This window comes from Lissotriton helveticus, chromosome 10 (assembly GCF_964261635.1).
Source record: "Lissotriton helveticus chromosome 10, aLisHel1.1, whole genome shotgun sequence".
In the NCBI taxonomy this organism is placed as follows: Eukaryota; Metazoa; Chordata; class Amphibia; order Caudata; family Salamandridae; genus Lissotriton; species Lissotriton helveticus.
In genome coordinates, this window is record NC_136071.1 from 12652994 (window position 1) to 12670140 (window position 17147).

Here is a 17147-nt window from a genome sequence, read left to right on the forward strand (position 1 = left end):
CGAGAGTTTTCAACTTTCTAAGGCCAAAAGGCCTTCTACCTCGACGGTATTCTCGTTCGGTACCCCTTGACTCGATAATACTTTCCATCTCGATCCGGTCGTCGACGCGGGCCGTTGGGCCTTTTCGACGCCACGTGGGCCTCCTGCCGATGGAAAGTACCCAGTTTAAAAGATGCCCACAATGTCACTCCAAATTTCCACATACTGATAAACTTACAGTATGCAACAAGTGCCTGTCTCCGGAGCACAATGAGGAAAACTGTCCAGCTTGTGCTCAGTTCCGGTCGAAGAAAACTATCCGGAACCGAAGGGCCGCTAGACAAGAGATGCAGCGGCGGGCACCGGAACCGGAGAACATTTTCGACGACTAACAGGAACTCCCGGAAGCGGCGGACTCTGACCTAGAAATAGTCACTGCAGAGGACCAGTCTGACTCAGATGACCAGATCACACTGGGGCAAACCGTGAGTACCAAAGCCCTGACCCTGCTTCCACCTCAAGACAAGGCTCCGGTTGAAGCACTGCCTAAAGGCCTTAGCAGAGACCGACAGACTCCTTCAGAAGCCCCGCCTTCCGGCTCGGCTCCGAAGACCATACCCAAACCTTCTGATACCCCATAGAACGAGCAACACTCTTCCCAAGAAGGCCGTCGAACCTAAAAGGGTTGTTGAGCCAAAGGTCATCGATCCAAAAAAGGGCGTCGAACCAAAGAGGGTCATCGATCCGAAAAAAACAGTCTACCCGAAAAAGGCAGTCGAGCCGAAAAAAGGTGTAGATCTAAAGAAAGCAGATCAGACAAACCAGCCCGAAGAAGGCCGTCGAGTCTACAAAGATCCTCGAGCCAAAAGGGGTCATCTAGCCCAAAAAACGCATCAAACCGAAAAAGGTTGTCGATCCGAAAAAGGTTGTAGATCCGAAAAAGGCAGTACAGCCAACAAGACGTCGAACCAAAAAGTCGTCGACCCAAAAAAGGTCCCCGACCCGAAAACAGCAGTCGAGTCGAAAAAAGCTCCACAGCCGAAGGCCCTCGAGCCAAAGACTCACCACAAACAAGCGACCAAGTCAAAAACTTCGGCGCCAAAACCACGGACAGTTGAAGAACTTTTCCATCCTTATCCAGTGAGCGCAGAACAATCTAAACTGTATAAAGACCCTGAAACAGGACACTTAACAGTTTACAAGAGGAAGAAAAGATCATTGGACACTGACAATTCTTCTCCTGTTCTTCCAAAGAAAAAAGACTTTGGAACATCTCCTTCAAGGCCTTTTACTCCTCCTCCTTTCATTCCTGATATGCCTTATGTGCCTTACTCTCCTACACCTTCAGGTTATGATGAGACCGGAAACATGGGGGGGATGAAAGATCCTCAGGATGCTTTTGTAGAACCCAAAGATCAGGATATCCAAGATAACACATGGAGTGGCCGTAATATGCATCATATGATGCATATGATCCACAACCCTTCCCTAACACCTCTACATATCCTACAAAACCGTCTCCTACTGACTACGCCATTGTTTTTAACCGTCTAGTGGATATGGCAGCTAAGTATCATGGTGTAGACATGCACACTGACCCAATAGAAGAGGATTTCCTATTTGACACCTTTCCAACATCTGAGAAAAGTGTACGTACACTTACTATGTTAAAAGGGGTACTAAAACACGCGCCAGACATATTTAAAGACCCAGTCAGAGCGCGTGTCCTCAAACCCAGAATTGAGTAAAAAAAATATAAATCAGCCCCTACAGACCCTTCTTATATTAAGACTCCGTTACCATTAGACGCACTAGTTGTATCAAATGCTAGAAAACGAGCTAATTCGCAAACGACAGAAGATGCTCCCCGACAAAGTCAAAGATATTAGAAGCCTCCGGTAAGAGTGGCCTCCCAGGCAGCAAATACCTGGAGAATTGCCAACACACAAGCTCTTAGCACGTTACAATAGAGCACACTATGACCAACTGGAGGGTTTACTACAACACCTGCCAGAACCTTTTAAAGCTAAAGCAAACGACCTAATACAGGAAGGCAAATTTATCACTAACGCTTCCATTAAATGCGCCCTTGCTGCAGCTGACACAGCTTGCCAGGTCGATCAACACTAGCGTATTACTACGCCGGCATGCATGGCTACGCATTTCCGGCTTTAAGAATGAAGTGCAATCAACCATCCTCAACCAGCCCATTAACCAAGATTTCTTGTTTGGCCCTGCAGTAGATACCATCTTAGAAAAGATGAAAAAAGATGCGGATACAGTATCCAAAGAACACATTATGCTGTTACAACAAGAGGTGCTCTCCATGCTCCAAAAAGGTGCCATAGAGCCAGTCCCATTGCAACATCAAGGGACAGGAGTATACTCTCTATTCTTCCTCATTCTCAAAAAAGATGGATCCCTCAGACCAATACTAGACCTCGGAACGTTGAACCAATACATACACTCAGATCATTTCCATATGATCACTCTACAAGTACTCCCACTACTCCAGCAAGGCGACTTCCTCGCCACATTAGACCTCAAGGATGCATACTTACACATCCCCATACATCCAGCTCACAGGAGATACCTCAGGTTCACAATAGAAGGTCGGCACTATCAATTCAAACTTCTCCCCTTTGGAGTAAATACGGCACCAAGGGTGTTCACAAAATGCCTAGCAGTAGTGTCAGCACACCTACAGAGGCAACACATTCATGTGTTCCCCTACCTCGACTATTGGCTCATAAAGGCTAACTCATACGCACAGTGTGGCCAGCCACATTTCTCACACGCTAGACACTGCACGATCTAGGATTTTCCATAAACTACCCAAAGTCACATCTGCAACCCTCCCACATACAGCAATATCTGGGAGCAACAATCAACACCATAGTAGCAAGGGAATATCCAAACGATAACAGGATAGCCACCATACAATCTCATTCACAAATTTCAGCCACAACACTCCCTGCCAGCTCGAGTGTTCATGCAGCTCATAGGCATGATGGCCTCCTGCATATTCATCGTCCCTCACGCTCGACTGCACATGCGCCCCTTACAACAATGCCTAGCACGCCAGTGGAACCAAGCTCAAGGACAATTACAAGACCTAGTGTTGGTAGACAGTCGCACTTACCGTTGTCTGCAGCGGTGGAATCCACAAAACCTTTCCAAGGGACGACTGTTGCAAGAGCCAGTTCCACAGTTAGTATTAACAGCGGATGCATCACTGACAGGTTGGGGAGCCCACCTACATTAATACACAGTCCAAGGTCTCTGGACAATCAAACAGAAGACACTACATATAAACTACTTAGTTACTAGCAGTATTGCTAGCAATGAGGGCTTTTCAGAAATACTTAACCAACAAGGCTGTGTTAATCCGGACGGACAACATGACAGCCATGTACTACATCCAGAAACAAGGAGGGACACTCTCTACAACTTTCCCACCTAGCACAGAGCATATGGAAGTCGGTAATTCCTCAAAACATTTATCTCCTGGCAGAACACCTCCCAGGAATAGACAACCAGATAGCAGACCTACTGAGCCGACAATATCAGCAAATAAACGAATAGGAGATTCATCCTCAAGTTCTCCAACCATTCTTCCAAAAGTGGGGACATCCAGACATAGATCTATTTGCTCGTCCTTCGCCGACAGGTTCCCACACCCGTTGTCACTGGGCAATGCGATATGGATGAACTGGTCAGGCAGACTTGCGTACGCTTTTCCACCAACCCCACTGATTCCGCTGGTGGCACGCAAACTACGTCAGCAGTCACTCACAATGATCCTGGTTGCTCCCACATGGGGAAGACAGCCATGGTACACGACACTCCTAGAATCTCAGTAGTTCCTCACCAAAGACTGCACCTTTCGCCACAATTGCTAACACAGAACCATGGAGAAATCAGGCACCCAGATCCCAATCTGATGAACCCAGCGATCTGGCTCCTGAAGTCTTAGAGTTCGGATATCTTGACTTGCTTTCAGACTGCATGAACATTATCAAGGAAGCAAGGCGCCCCACTACTAGAGCATGCTACGCAGCTAAGTGGAAAAGATTTGTAATATATTGTAATAATAACCAAATCAATCCATGAGATGCCTCCATCCAGAATTTAATCTATCTGCTTCATCTTCATAGATGTAACCTAGCATACTCATCCATGAGGCTACACCTCGCTGCTATAGCAGCATATCTTCAAAACAGGCAACACTTGTCCCTGTTCAAAATACTACCTATCAAAGCTTTTATGGAGGGACTTCAAAGAATTATCCCTCCTAAGCATCCACTGTCTCCAGTCTGGAACTTAAACGTAGTACTAACCAGACTCATGGGGCCACATTTGAACCACTTCATTCATGCGAACTACAATTCTTAACATGGAAGATGGCATTTTTAATTGCTATTCCCTCCCTCAGGAGAGTAAGTGAACTACAAGCACTAACCATTCAGGAACCCTTCATGCAAATACACCAAAATAAAGTAGGGGCTTCGTACAAACCCTAAATTTGTGACAAAAAATCGTATCTACTTCCAACATCAATCGGTTCATAGAATTGCCAGTGTTCTTTCAGAACCCGCAATCCGTGGCTGAACGCGCTCTACACACCCGAGACGTTAAAAGAGCCCTGCTATATTACGTGGATAGAACAAAATCGTTCAGAAAGACAAAGCAACTATTTGTTGCTTTTTCACCACAACATAAAGGTAATCCCATTTCCAAGGCAGGAATAGCCAGATGGATCGTTAAATGCATTCAAATATGCTATCAAAAGGCAAAGCGCACTTTAACAATTCCCTCCAAGAGCACACACTACGCGAAAAATGGGGGGATCCATGGCTTTCCTAGTAAATATCCCCTTAGACATATGTAGGGCAGCTACATGGTCTACCATACACACTTTCACTAAACACTACTGTGTAGACGTGCAAGCTAAGCAACAAGCTGCTGTAGGCCAGGTTGTCCTTAAACCTTTTTCAAACCACTGCAGCTGATTCACGTGACCACCGCTAGAGGAGATACTGCTATACAGTCTATGCTAAGTTATGAATTCAGCAGCCCACATGCCTCGAACGGAATATGCTACTTACCGGTATGCATCTGTTCTTGGCATGTAGGGCTGCTGGCATTCCTATACCCACCTGAATGCCAGTGCCTGTCACAGCTGCATAGTTCTACTTCTTACATACATTTACATGGCCATCTCTTACTTTTCTATACTCTATCTTTGCCACAATGGCGAAAAACAATCTGACGATGGAGGGGATGCCCACGCGCACTGTAGTCCAGGGGAGGAGCCACCTATCTCGTGATACTTCGAAGACTCTTCCAGGACAACAAGGTGCAATCATCCGGACCCAACACTAGGCGGCGATCTATGCTAAGATATGAATGTCAGCAGCCCTACATGCCAAGAACAGATGCATACTGGTAAGTAGCATTCATTTGCATTCCTTTGCAAGAAGTTTCTTGGGACGACCTGTCACCAAGAATACCATTGGACGATGGATTGCACAAACCGTTCAACTATACCACAAACAAGCTGGGCAACTGTTACAAGGAGCAGCTCATGCTCACTCAACAAGGAAGAAAGGAGCTACAATTGCGTTTCTAGCTAACACACCAAATCAAGACATTTGCCAAGCTGCACCATGGTCTTCAGTGCACAGGTTCACTAAGCACTACTGTGTGGATATCCAAATGAACAAAGAAGCGCACGTGGGACAGAAGGTCTTACAACACATTTTCAGTAACCAGTGCTCATCTTCCACCCAGCCATCACAATAAGGACAAACCGCTACAAAGTCTATGTACAGCGTAGTGAATCCAGAAAGATTCACGTTTCAAAAAGTGTAGTTAGTTACCTGTCGGTATAGTTTTGCAGCTTGATGACTTTCTGGATTCACTAGCGAACCCACCCGCCTCCGCCAGAAAGATTAGGAAGGGGATTAAAGATGAACAAGACTTAAGATTTAAGAGGAAAACCAGATTAACACAAAAGAAAGAATCCGAAGAAGGCGACCAAAGGTGGGAGCTTTCGCCGGAAGCGCATCGATGTCACGAAGGACACCAAATAGTGGTATGTCGATGCCCACCTGGGCCACCACCTGGGCCACAAAAAAGAGACTACATTTCCGGACCCAACCACTAGATGGTGGAATAATGCACAGCATAGTGAATCCAGAAAGATCTTCAAGCTGCAAAACTACACCGACAGGTAAGAAACTATACGTTTCTCTTTCGAGTGGTTTGTGGCCATTTTCAACACTTAGGGACTGGCTTAATTGAGTTTTCTTTAGGGCTGCTGGTCCAGCAATTCAATAGAAGGCAAGAGAATACTGCTGATTTTAATAATGGTACATAGCTCAGAGGAAGCCTCAAAGTCCTATCAGAGCAGTCACCTGCTGCTTTAGACTCTACCACGTAACCTGTTTGACAAAATCAATCCTTGTAGCGTCTCAAACGCGCATGGAATGTGATTGTAATACGTTTTTGTAGTCAGTTCTCCTGTGGAGCAGCTGGTTGTGCTTTTCTGTCAGGATTAATCTACTCTGGCTAAAAAACGCATACAACATTAAAAAGGCCAATCTTGGATACTTTAGACCGAGTTGCATGATTTTTGCTTACCTTGAAGTCTGTTTAATCTTGTTGTGAAACTGCTGCTTATGAAGTTGACCATTAAGTCTTTTCTTTTTAGAGTGAAATTCGGGCCATCTCTGTTAACCAATGGGGTTCTCAGCTGGGTCTTAATGTTTTGAACAAACTGAGTCAACTCTACTGCTCCCTTGTGTGGGAGAGCACAGTCTTGCTTTCACTGTGCACGCCAAACAGGTAAGTTACAGTGCCCTTGTTCCTTTCTCCCCTACTACTAGCAATCCCCAAACCTCCTACCATGGTCCTTCTGTCTGTCTCTACATAGCTATTCTGCATCTGCAGAATGAGTGGTTTTGTATATGTCGGTTTGAATTTGGCTCAGTTTTTCCAATCTTGTGTTCTGACTACACTCCCTCAAATGATAGGCGACTGTAGATTTTACTGTCTAGCAAGTTCTGTGAAGCACCGTTCGAAATTTTGAGTTCAATTGTACTGTTAACAGACGTTCAGTTGTGTCGGACTTTTAAACACCTTGGTCTTTCAACCCCTAATGTGATGACCTCTTTGTCATTACTTATAGTTGTCTAGGTGGAAAAACCGATGGTTTGAAGATGTGCACATTTTTTTTTTGTATTGCAGCTTGCCTTCTGGATGTGAATTTGGGCAGTTGGACATGCAGAAACTAGTCCCGAAGGAAGAAAAGGCAGCCAACACCCCTCCAGGCACCAAAAAAAATGGTACGTGCAAGGACATTACTGCGTAAGGAACATTGGTACTGTTTGGTCAATGCGGACCTTCGTCGACCGCTTTTGCTGAAACTCATAATTTGGTCTTAAACTGAGTTACTGAGTCCTTGGCGAGCTCAGCGAAACTAAAACTTGCATGCTCCAGTAAAGATTTCAATACCAATTTTAAGCCAGCTTCAAACATATTTTTAATTTCTGATAGACTTTTAATTGACTAACCACACGTTACTCACCTTGGCATATTCCCAAGGCGTCGACTGGATCTTGAAAATCTTGCAGTACTCCTGCCCACCTGTAGGTGGCATGGCTCAGCTCCTGGTCAGTGCCATCCGTGTGAGAAGTGACGTTGCTGTGCCTAAATTGGAGCGATACAAAAGGGGATGATGGACGGAGCGTTTGAGCAAATCAAACACTCACCCCCCAGTCAACTGATCTGGGTTTAATCCATCACCATTCTTTAGTTCACTCAGCCACCCCAGTTCAGACATGGCTATATGCAAATCAGTCTGACCCTGTGCCTTATGGGAACAGTCCAGCCCGAACTGCCAAGCCATGTCTTCCCTGGACCGGAAACAAACATCCTGTGACCGGTTTCGGATTCATAATCCTCATCAGCCAGGCTATCTTGAATCCAGTTGCCAAGTGAACAAGGGACTCACGTCTGAGTATACCCTGCCACACTTAGGGCGAACAAAGCGATACAAAAGGGGGATGATGGACGGAGCGTTTGAACAAATCAAACACTCACCCCCAGTCAACTGATCTGGGTTTAATCCATCACCATTCTTTAGCTCACTCTGCCGCCCCAGTTCAGACATGGCCATATGCAAACCAGTCTGTCCCTGTGCCTCATGGGAACAGTCCAGCCCGAACTGCCAAGCCATGTTCCTAAATTGGAGCCACCCTGGCTTGCTGATTCCAATTCTGTTTGTTCTGTGCCACAAGGCGAATCTGGTCAACTGCCTTGGTCACTTTTTGACCAAGTTTTTGTCACTTTTTGACCAAGTTTTTGTCACTTTTTTCTACTATCTTTGGGCTATTGCTCCCAGTGTGCTAGGGACATGTCCCCTTCCAAACCTACTAGGTGTAAGCCTTGTGGGGAATGTCAACCACAAATGTCTGTCTGATTACGATTTGGTCTGCCTGTGGTGCTTAGTGTCTAGTCATGATATAGAGTTCAGTGGTGGTCGGTGCACCCCTAAGTGATTCACGAGCTGCCTGTACAGCTCCTGGTGGCGCATAGGAACGCTTTCTGCCATCCTCAAGTCTTTGTCCTGTTCTCGGGTGTAGGAGGCTGGGTTTCTGTTGCAGTAACCCCATACTTTTTGCCAGACTACTGATTCACTTTGACTTGATTTGCCCTGGGTCCCTGCCAATTATGTTCCCAGAGCATGTTCTTTCCCAAAAACTGAACATAGTACCCCCAATTGGCACCTCTCTGGCCACATGTCAGTCCTTTGTAAAAGGCACCATGGGTACCAAGGGCACTGTGGCAAGGGAAGGCCTCTAAGGGCTGCAGCACTTATTGTGCCACTCTTAGAGGCCCTGTACCTTTACAGACACAGACACAGACACAGACACAGACACAGACACAGACACAGACACAGACACAGACACAGACACAGACACAGACAGCCATTGCAGGCTACGTGTTTTGGTGCAGAACAAAGTGAAGAGTCGACATGGCACTATAGGAAGCCGGCTCTGTATATACTATCTCAAAGTGAGGTACAGTGTGCAGAGTCCAGTGGATCCCGAAATGTAGGCAGAGGTAAAGTTACATAGCAACTTACTCTCTATTTGTGCTAGTGTGGTCGAGCAGTAAGGCTTTATCAGAGGACAGTGTTAAGCATGTGTTGTACACACTCAATCAGCAAATAAATTCACACTCAGACTGAACTTCAGACCAATTAATTTTGCATAAAAATATTCTTTTAGTTATTTTATTTCCTAGAAACAAGAAAGCCTGGCACAGGTAAGTGAAAAATTCATTGAATTAAATATACAGTTGTAATACAGTTTAGATTGTAATTGTATATGCACTGTTTTAACTTACAGTATTGTTAATGAGCAATGCAATGCTTTGTAAAGTCAGTACTTTTACTTTTAATGGGCTTTTTACTAAAATGACCAGTACATTACTTTCAGATTACTTTTCTTACACAGTGTAGTATACCTGGATACTGCACTGGGACATTTCCTGTAAAGAGGTAAGTAAAAGCGTGTTTGTTAGTACAGTTTTAAGAATTTCTTTAGGTTTTCCAACTCCACACTTAGAAACTTTTCACAGAAAAACAGTCAATGTTACACTATGGAGAAAATAGTGATATTGGTTTAAAGGTAAGTATTTGATAGTGGGAGTTGAGGTTCTGGTGTTGGACTCGGTGGGGTCCCCAGGGTCCAAGATGCACTCTTGTTACACCCTCAGCTGCACTAGGGCGGCTGGGGCAGTGCTGAGGCTCAATGTTACCCAATGGGGGATAGGGGGCCTCCGTTTGGTGGCTGCTGACGAGAAGGCCACCGAGTTGTGGGAGCAACGCTCCTGGTCCTAAGCTCAGGGTAAATGAGGGTTTAGGCCAGCACAAAAAGATGCACCCTCAGCGGCACTGGGGCAGCCGGCTGCAGAGTGCTGTTTTGTCGTCGGAAGCCCTGTAGCTTTCAATGGGGAGTCTCCGGTTTGCAAAAGCACTGCAGGCTCGGGGACGAAGGTGTTTATTTATTTATTCATTCAAAGTTTTATATAGCGCGAACAAGATCTTGACAGATATCAGAGCGCTTCACAGGGGGGGGAGTGGGCAACAGGAGGGTGAGTAGACATAATAATTGGGTACAGTATAGTAAACGGTACTGTAATAGGATAACAGTCATGTGCTAATAAGATACAGGTAAACACTCAGACAGTAAAATAAGGTGGTGCAGAGTCTTTGATCTAACTACAATAGAGATCATGAAATAACAGAACACTCAAATAGACAATAATATAAGACGGTGCTGAGTCTGAGCTAGCTACAATACAGATCATAAGAGATAACAAACATTCAAATAGACATTAGTTCTAGTTCTTGGTGCGACCACCACTTGGAGAGGTAAGTTGGGATCTTGCCTGTGGGGTGTCGGGTGCAGTGGTGCCTTTTAGGGTCCGATCTTCTAACCAGCTCCTGGTCACGGTTGGGGGGACCTTCTGGTTTGAGGTTGCAGGCATCTGCTGGAGGCTTGAGGCAGCTCAGGGGTCGCCGGATCTTGAGGGAGTATCGCCGTGGGTATAGTGTGCAGAGTGGGGCTGACTCTGTGACTTTGCCAAAGCAGGAGTCTGTTGGTGAACAAATCCGTTGTTCATGGGAGAAAGTCTTTTCTTTCGAAGGCAGGGCAGGTCCTCTTGGTTCTTGAGGCTGCTGGCTGCAGGACAAACCAGAGTTTCGCTGCTGCAGGTTCGAGGTGGGGACAGGCCAGTAGGGCTGGGGCCACGTCTGTGGGCGTCCTTCTTAGCTTGGGCACAGCTGTTCGTTCTTTCTTTTATTCTTGTAGTTTCTTGTCTGAGGAAGCAAGCTTCAGGGGTGCCCCTAAAAACTAGATTCATGGGCATTACAGGTAGGTAAACGGTTGGGACCAATGGGTCCCTTCACTGCGGTTGGTACCCCCCATTATACCTCCCTCCAGTGGGAGTGGGGGCATATGCCTCACTTTGGTTGGCTGGATTCCCCCATCTTCAAGATGGCGTGGACTGAATTGTGCTTCACCTCGCCCCCACCCCACCTGAGGGGTGGAGTTGGCAGAGGTGGGCATACCTCTTCCTCACTTTTTTCCAACTGGTTCTCCTGCCCAAAGTGGGGGTAGAACCAGTGGGGACCAGTTGCCGAGTACAGCAAGTGGTCTGTGTGAGAAAGTGCCATCTTTCTTGCATGGTATGCCCCCACTTTTTGCTGAATTGCTGATGTGCTTTGACTGTGTGCCCTGGGCTCCAGGTACCCAGGACCTGTGTTCTCTCCCTAAAACTGTGTTACAACTAAACCCCAATTGGCATCTCTGGCCACCTGTCAGCCCCTAGAAAATGGTACCCAAGGTACCCAGGGCATAGTGACCAGAGAAGACCCCTGAGGGCTTCAGCACTTATTGTGCCACCCTTAGAGCCGCTGTGCCCTGACACCCACACACTGCCTTTGCAGGCTGAGTGTCTAAGTACAGAACTAACCAAAGAGTCGACATGGCACACATCCCTGTGTGCCATGCCCACGGAACCCACTGCCCTGGCATACATCAGTCACCCCTCTAGCTGGGTGCCCTATGCCAGTGGTGTGGGCACAGGTGCATGAGCCCTGTGCCCCTCCAGTACCCAGGGCCATTCCTAGGCACTGTAAGTGCAATGATGCCATTTAAGAGTATATGGTGCTGGGAGGTCGTCATTACGAATCCACAGCACCATGATTGCTTAACTGAAGACTGACAAGTTTGGTACCAAACTTCTCAGCACATTAAACCCGCACTGATGCCAGTGTGGGATTTAATGTAAAATACACCAGAGGGCATCTTAGAGATGCCCCCTGAAACATAACCTACAATCCACGTCTGGTCTGAGAGGCTGCAGAGGCTGCCACACAGCAGACATGTTGCTGGACCCCTGGGTGGAGAGCCCCCCGCTCTCCTGGGCCTGCAACAATGCACATCCTGGGCGAGGTGCTATGTCTCCTCCTCCAGGATGGACAGGGGGAAGCTTCAAAGGCATACCGCCTCTGAGAGCTTCCCCAGACCATTTGCTGTACCCAGCAACCAGCCCCCACCAGCTCTACCCCCACCTTGGCGGGAAGACTGGCGGGAAAAACTGTCAGGAAGGGGGGGGGGGGGTGTGCCAACCTGTGCCAACTCCACCCCTCAGGTGGAGGAGGCGAGGTGAAGCTTGACCCCGGGCTCCGGCCATCTTGAAGATGGGGAGCCCTGCCCAATCCCAGCTAGGTTCCTGTCCCCCTCCCACAGGAGAGGAGCAGGCTAGGGGGTGTACTCACCCCAGGACAGGGGCCCATTTGCCCTTGCCCTACCTGTAACGCCCCTAAATTTAGTATTTAGGGGCTCCCTGCACCTCCCTTCCTCAGATTCCAACAACAACAAGAAAGAAGACCAGGACGGCGACGACCCGCCGCGCAGCTGCTAACAGGACAACCCAAACTGACTTGGCCGCAGCCCTACAGGCCTGTTGCTCCTGGAACCTGCTCCTGCCTAACTCCGGCGACTCCCGTGGGCAGTCACATTGGGACACCACGAGGACCTGCCTGCTTGCACCCACTGGACGATTGGAACTCCCACCAGCAGAGGCTCTGCTGCAACAACCCACCTGGTGCCGACCAGGAAGCTCCGGACCAGCCCACTCTGCACCAGCCGAGCCCGAGCCCGGGCCGGACCAACCCGAACCAAGACCACGAGGACGTCCCCCCAGCGACTGGGACCTGAAGTCCAGAGCCCAAAGACCCTCCTCGACGAACCAGACGACGCCTGCAGACTCAACCAGGGCCCCCCCCTACCGCAACCTGCCGAGGGTAAGCTTTTCCCACCCCTAAAGACACCCCTGCTCCCTACAGCCCCCTGTGCCTACCTTTGGGGTACCTACCCGTGCTCCAACATCTCAACTTACCGCTCGAAGTGCTGGTCGCCCCTGGAGAGTCTCCGTCCCAGAGCCTGCAGCCTTTGTTCCCCTTTGACCTTTCCCATTGAATAACATTGAGCGCTCGACGGCTCAAAAGCATCCTGCAACCAGCCGCCCGAGTGCAGCTGGCTGCGACATCTTTGCCCTAGCCTGCTCCTCCCTTTGTCCTGAACAAGTGACCAGGAGCTCAGCTCCCAGAGCAGCGTGGCCTGCTAGCCAGCAGCCACCAACCGAAGGCCCCCTTTCCCTCATTGGATAACATTGGGCCTAACTACCTCTGCATCCGGCCGCCCCTGTGCCGCTGGGATTGAACTAACTGTACTCACCTGACCCTGAGGGACTCCTGAGTCTACGCCCAGAACTATAACTTCATCAACCAAGTACTCACCTGGAAACCGGTAAATCACTTACCTGCCATTGGATAACATTGGCCCATTTTGACTCGAAAATTTTCTAAGTGTGAAAATTTGAAAACTGAAAATATTCACCTAAAATCAGCCAACTTCCGAAATACTCACCTGGGATCAGGAGAGAAGCCAGTACTGTACCTTGTAGTCCAGTACTGTTTCGCTAAACTAATCCTTACCGTATTTCCTTATAACCTGTATTTTCTCCATAGGAACCAATTATCTGATTTTCTCAGAAATTTTTTCCAAGTGTCTACTTTTGAAAATTGCAAATATTCTTTGAAAATCATACGAGATACTGAAACGCAATTACTTACCTGTTTTGAGTTAAGCCCCCAGTGCTGGCCCTAGGAGACTAGTGCTGGGTTACAAAAGTAACGCGATCGTACTTTACCTGCAACCTGAATTTCCTCCCATTGAATAAAATTGTCAGATTTACATTGAAAAGTTTCTAAAGTGTGAACTTTTAAAACAGCTTTATTTTCAGGAAAAATCATCACTGTAACTAAAACGTTTTTGCTAATCTGGTTTCAGCTTAGACCCCAGGACTGAATCCAAGATCTAGTCCTGGAACTACCAAAGTAATCCATAGAGTAATCAACTGTACTTTCCTATGAAAACCCATTGAGCTCAATGTTAGCGTGTGGTTCAGAACTGTGTTGCTTACTGCGTTTACTGTAATCTGTGTGCACAAACTTTATTGCTCCTTAGCAAAGTAATTACTTGAGAGTACTCATAACCTGAAAAGTATAATTTTTTACAATTGTTTGTTCTTAAAAATAAAACTATATCTGAGGATATAATAACAATTGGCCTTGAGTTCAGTACTTCAGTGTGTGAAACAAATGCTTTACACTGTCCTCTGGTACTGCCTTACTGCTCGACCAAGCTACCACTTTGGAGAGTAAGGTCAGTTCTGGCTTTAACCTCTGTTATACCTCTGGGGTTGGTGGACTCTGTACACACTACTTCCTTCTAGGCCAGTACATATCGACCCACTTTCTCACAATGTCAAAAGAGCGTTGCTATGCTACATAGAAAGGACACAACTCTTTCGCAAGACAAAACAACTTTTTGTGTCTTTCTCACCAACACACAAAGGTAATCCCATTTCAAAATCTGGGATAGCTAGATGGATTGTCAAATGCATACAGATTTGCTACCACAAAGCTAAACATACGTTATCTGTTCCTCCTAAAGCCCACTCTACCAGGAAGATAGGGGCTTCAATGGCATTTGTAAGGAACATTCCCCTGGATGACATCTGCAAAGCAGCTACATGGTGTACACCGCACACGTTCACAAAGCATCACTGTGTAGATGTGCAAACTAATCACCTCACAGACCCTCTACCTGCTAATGCTGTAAAAGACTTCATTCCCTTGCTCCTCCCTCTCTGGACCAAAATCATCAACAGCTCCCTTCAACAAGGCCTCATTCCAGACTCCCTCAAGGTCGGGCAAGTCACGCCTATACTCAAGAAACCTACAGCTGATCCGTCCGACCTAAACAATTACCGACCCATCACCAATATCCCCACCCTGGCCAAACTGCTGGAGAAATGTGTCCAACTCCAACTAACAAAACACATTGATCAATTTGATCTCCTCAACCCTCATCAATCAGGCTTCCGAGCGAAACATAGCACGGAAACAGCTATGACACACATAATTGATGACGCCCTCCAAATTCTTGATCGCAATGAGTCCTGCCTCCTCATCCTTCTTGACCTCTCTTCAGCATTTGACACGGTCAAACATGAGAACTTGCTGGAGCTGCTAAGCACTAGAATGGGTCTATCGGGAACTGTTCTCAAATGGTTTTCGTCCTTCCTTCACAACCGGTCTCAGAAGTTCAAGATCGACAATGTGCTATCTACACCTGTGCCTGCAGATCTAGGTGTTCCACAAGGATCCTCCCTCTCCCCCACACTGTTCAACCTCGTCATGGAACCGCTCGCCACCTTGCTTCAAGCTTCCAATGTCCAATTCCATATGTACGCCGACGACACACAACTTTACCTAAAGCTACAATGCCCGGAAGATATCAAACATCTGAACTCCACGCTTATTAACACTCAATCTTGGCTAGCCGATAATCACCTCAAACTAAATGCTCTGAAAACGGAGTTCCTACTCATCTCACCCCTGGCGAAAATTTCCACCACCCAAACCTGGCTCAATAGCCTTACAGCACTCAATGTCCAACCTACCATCGTGGATTCGGCGAAATCCCTAGGCATCACACTCGACGCCAAGCTCAACATGCAGCAGCACGTCAGCAAAGCCACAAAAGCAGCTAATTTCTAAATCAACACACTGAGGAAACTCAAACCCTTCCTCCCTGCTGAAGACTTCCAAACTGCTGTTCAAGCTTTAGTCATCCCTCGCATAGACTACGGAATTGTGGCCCTCAGCGGACTCCCGCTATCCACAGCAGCACCCTTAAGAGCCTCCCTGAACGCTGCCGCGAGACTCATTACTGGCTCAAGAAAACATTCTCACATATCCCCAGACTTAAAGTCTCTACAATGGCTGCCTTTTGAAGCCAGAATACAGCTAAAAATTGCAGTTATGACGCACTCGGCTGTGCACCACAATGCACCCAACTACCTGGCTCAAAAGTTGTCTATATCAGGAGGTTCGAGATCCAATAGAAGTACAAAAAAATCTACTCCTGAAACCTCGTAGATTCCGGAAAGAGAAAACATACAAGCGCTCCTTCTCAGGAATGGCACCCAGGATCTGGAATGCGCTCCCTCCTGAAACCAGGCTTATCTCCTCCACCGCAATCTTCAAGAAAGAGGTGAAAACCATCCTTCTGGCCAAGATCTCCTGAACCTTATAGGTGCTGGATCAGAGACTCTGCTTTGCTTTGTATCACTGTTCACCTTGTCCTTTGGCACTATGCTTCTACTTGAGGGGGACACTACTACGTTACTCTCTTACTACCGACCAATATATGATACACGTTGGTTTACTGATCCACTCTCCCGATGCCCCCACTCAGTGTTCTTTCTATACTAAAACATTGGTATAAGCCATCCACACACCCAAGGTGTACCTGAACACCTCTGTAGTGGGATCAATGACTTGCCGTCATATATTACTGGTTTACTTGATTGTATATTGATTTGTTTTATGTATGTTATTATTATCCTACCATGTTAGTGACTATTATACTGCTCCCATTATCTCTGTTCATTCCTACTGCCCCTACCCTGTCTTTGTGAAGCGCTCTGATATCTGTAAGGATCTTGTTCGCGCTATATAAAACTTTGAATGAATAAATAAATGAATAAACAAGCCACTGTGGGCCAGGCTGTACTAAAGACTCTGTTTCAAACAACTGCAACAGATAGAGGTGGTCGCCGCTAAGAGTGGGTACTGCTATACAATCTATGCACAGTGTGTAATCTGCAGCTCATATGCCTCAAGCGGAAAATGCTACTTACCAGTATGCATCTGTTCTTGGGATGTAGAGGTGCAGAGTTGCACACACCCACCCGCCTCCCCGGCTACCCTTGTCTGTTCCAGTATTATCTTAATTAGATACAAATTACACGGGCATCCTTCCTTGTTCTTGCAATGCTCCATTTCCCTATGGCGAAAAACAATCTGGGGATGGAGCCGATGCCCATGCGCAATGTGGTCCAAAGGAGGAGTCACCTATCTCGTGACTTCCAAAGAACTTTTCAGGACAACCACAAACTGCAAACATCCAAGCCCAACACTAGGTGGCGATCTATGCATAGTGTACAACTCTGCAGCT

At 47.1% G+C, this 17147-nt stretch overlaps 1 protein-coding gene across 2 annotated transcripts in view; it reads left to right on the forward strand.

The window, feature by feature from the left end:
• The window catches only part of HUWE1 (HECT, UBA and WWE domain containing E3 ubiquitin protein ligase 1), a 1655742-nt gene that overhangs the window by 351486 nt on the left and 1287109 nt on the right, over positions 1-17147 (forward strand). For both annotated transcript variants that reach the window (XM_078664564.1, XM_078664565.1), the window contains 2 exons: positions 6695-6828; positions 7231-7328. In XM_078664564.1, the coding sequence (XP_078520690.1) occupies positions 6695-6828; positions 7231-7328 (232 nt within the window). The remainder of the gene's footprint in view (positions 1-6694; positions 6829-7230; positions 7329-17147) is intronic.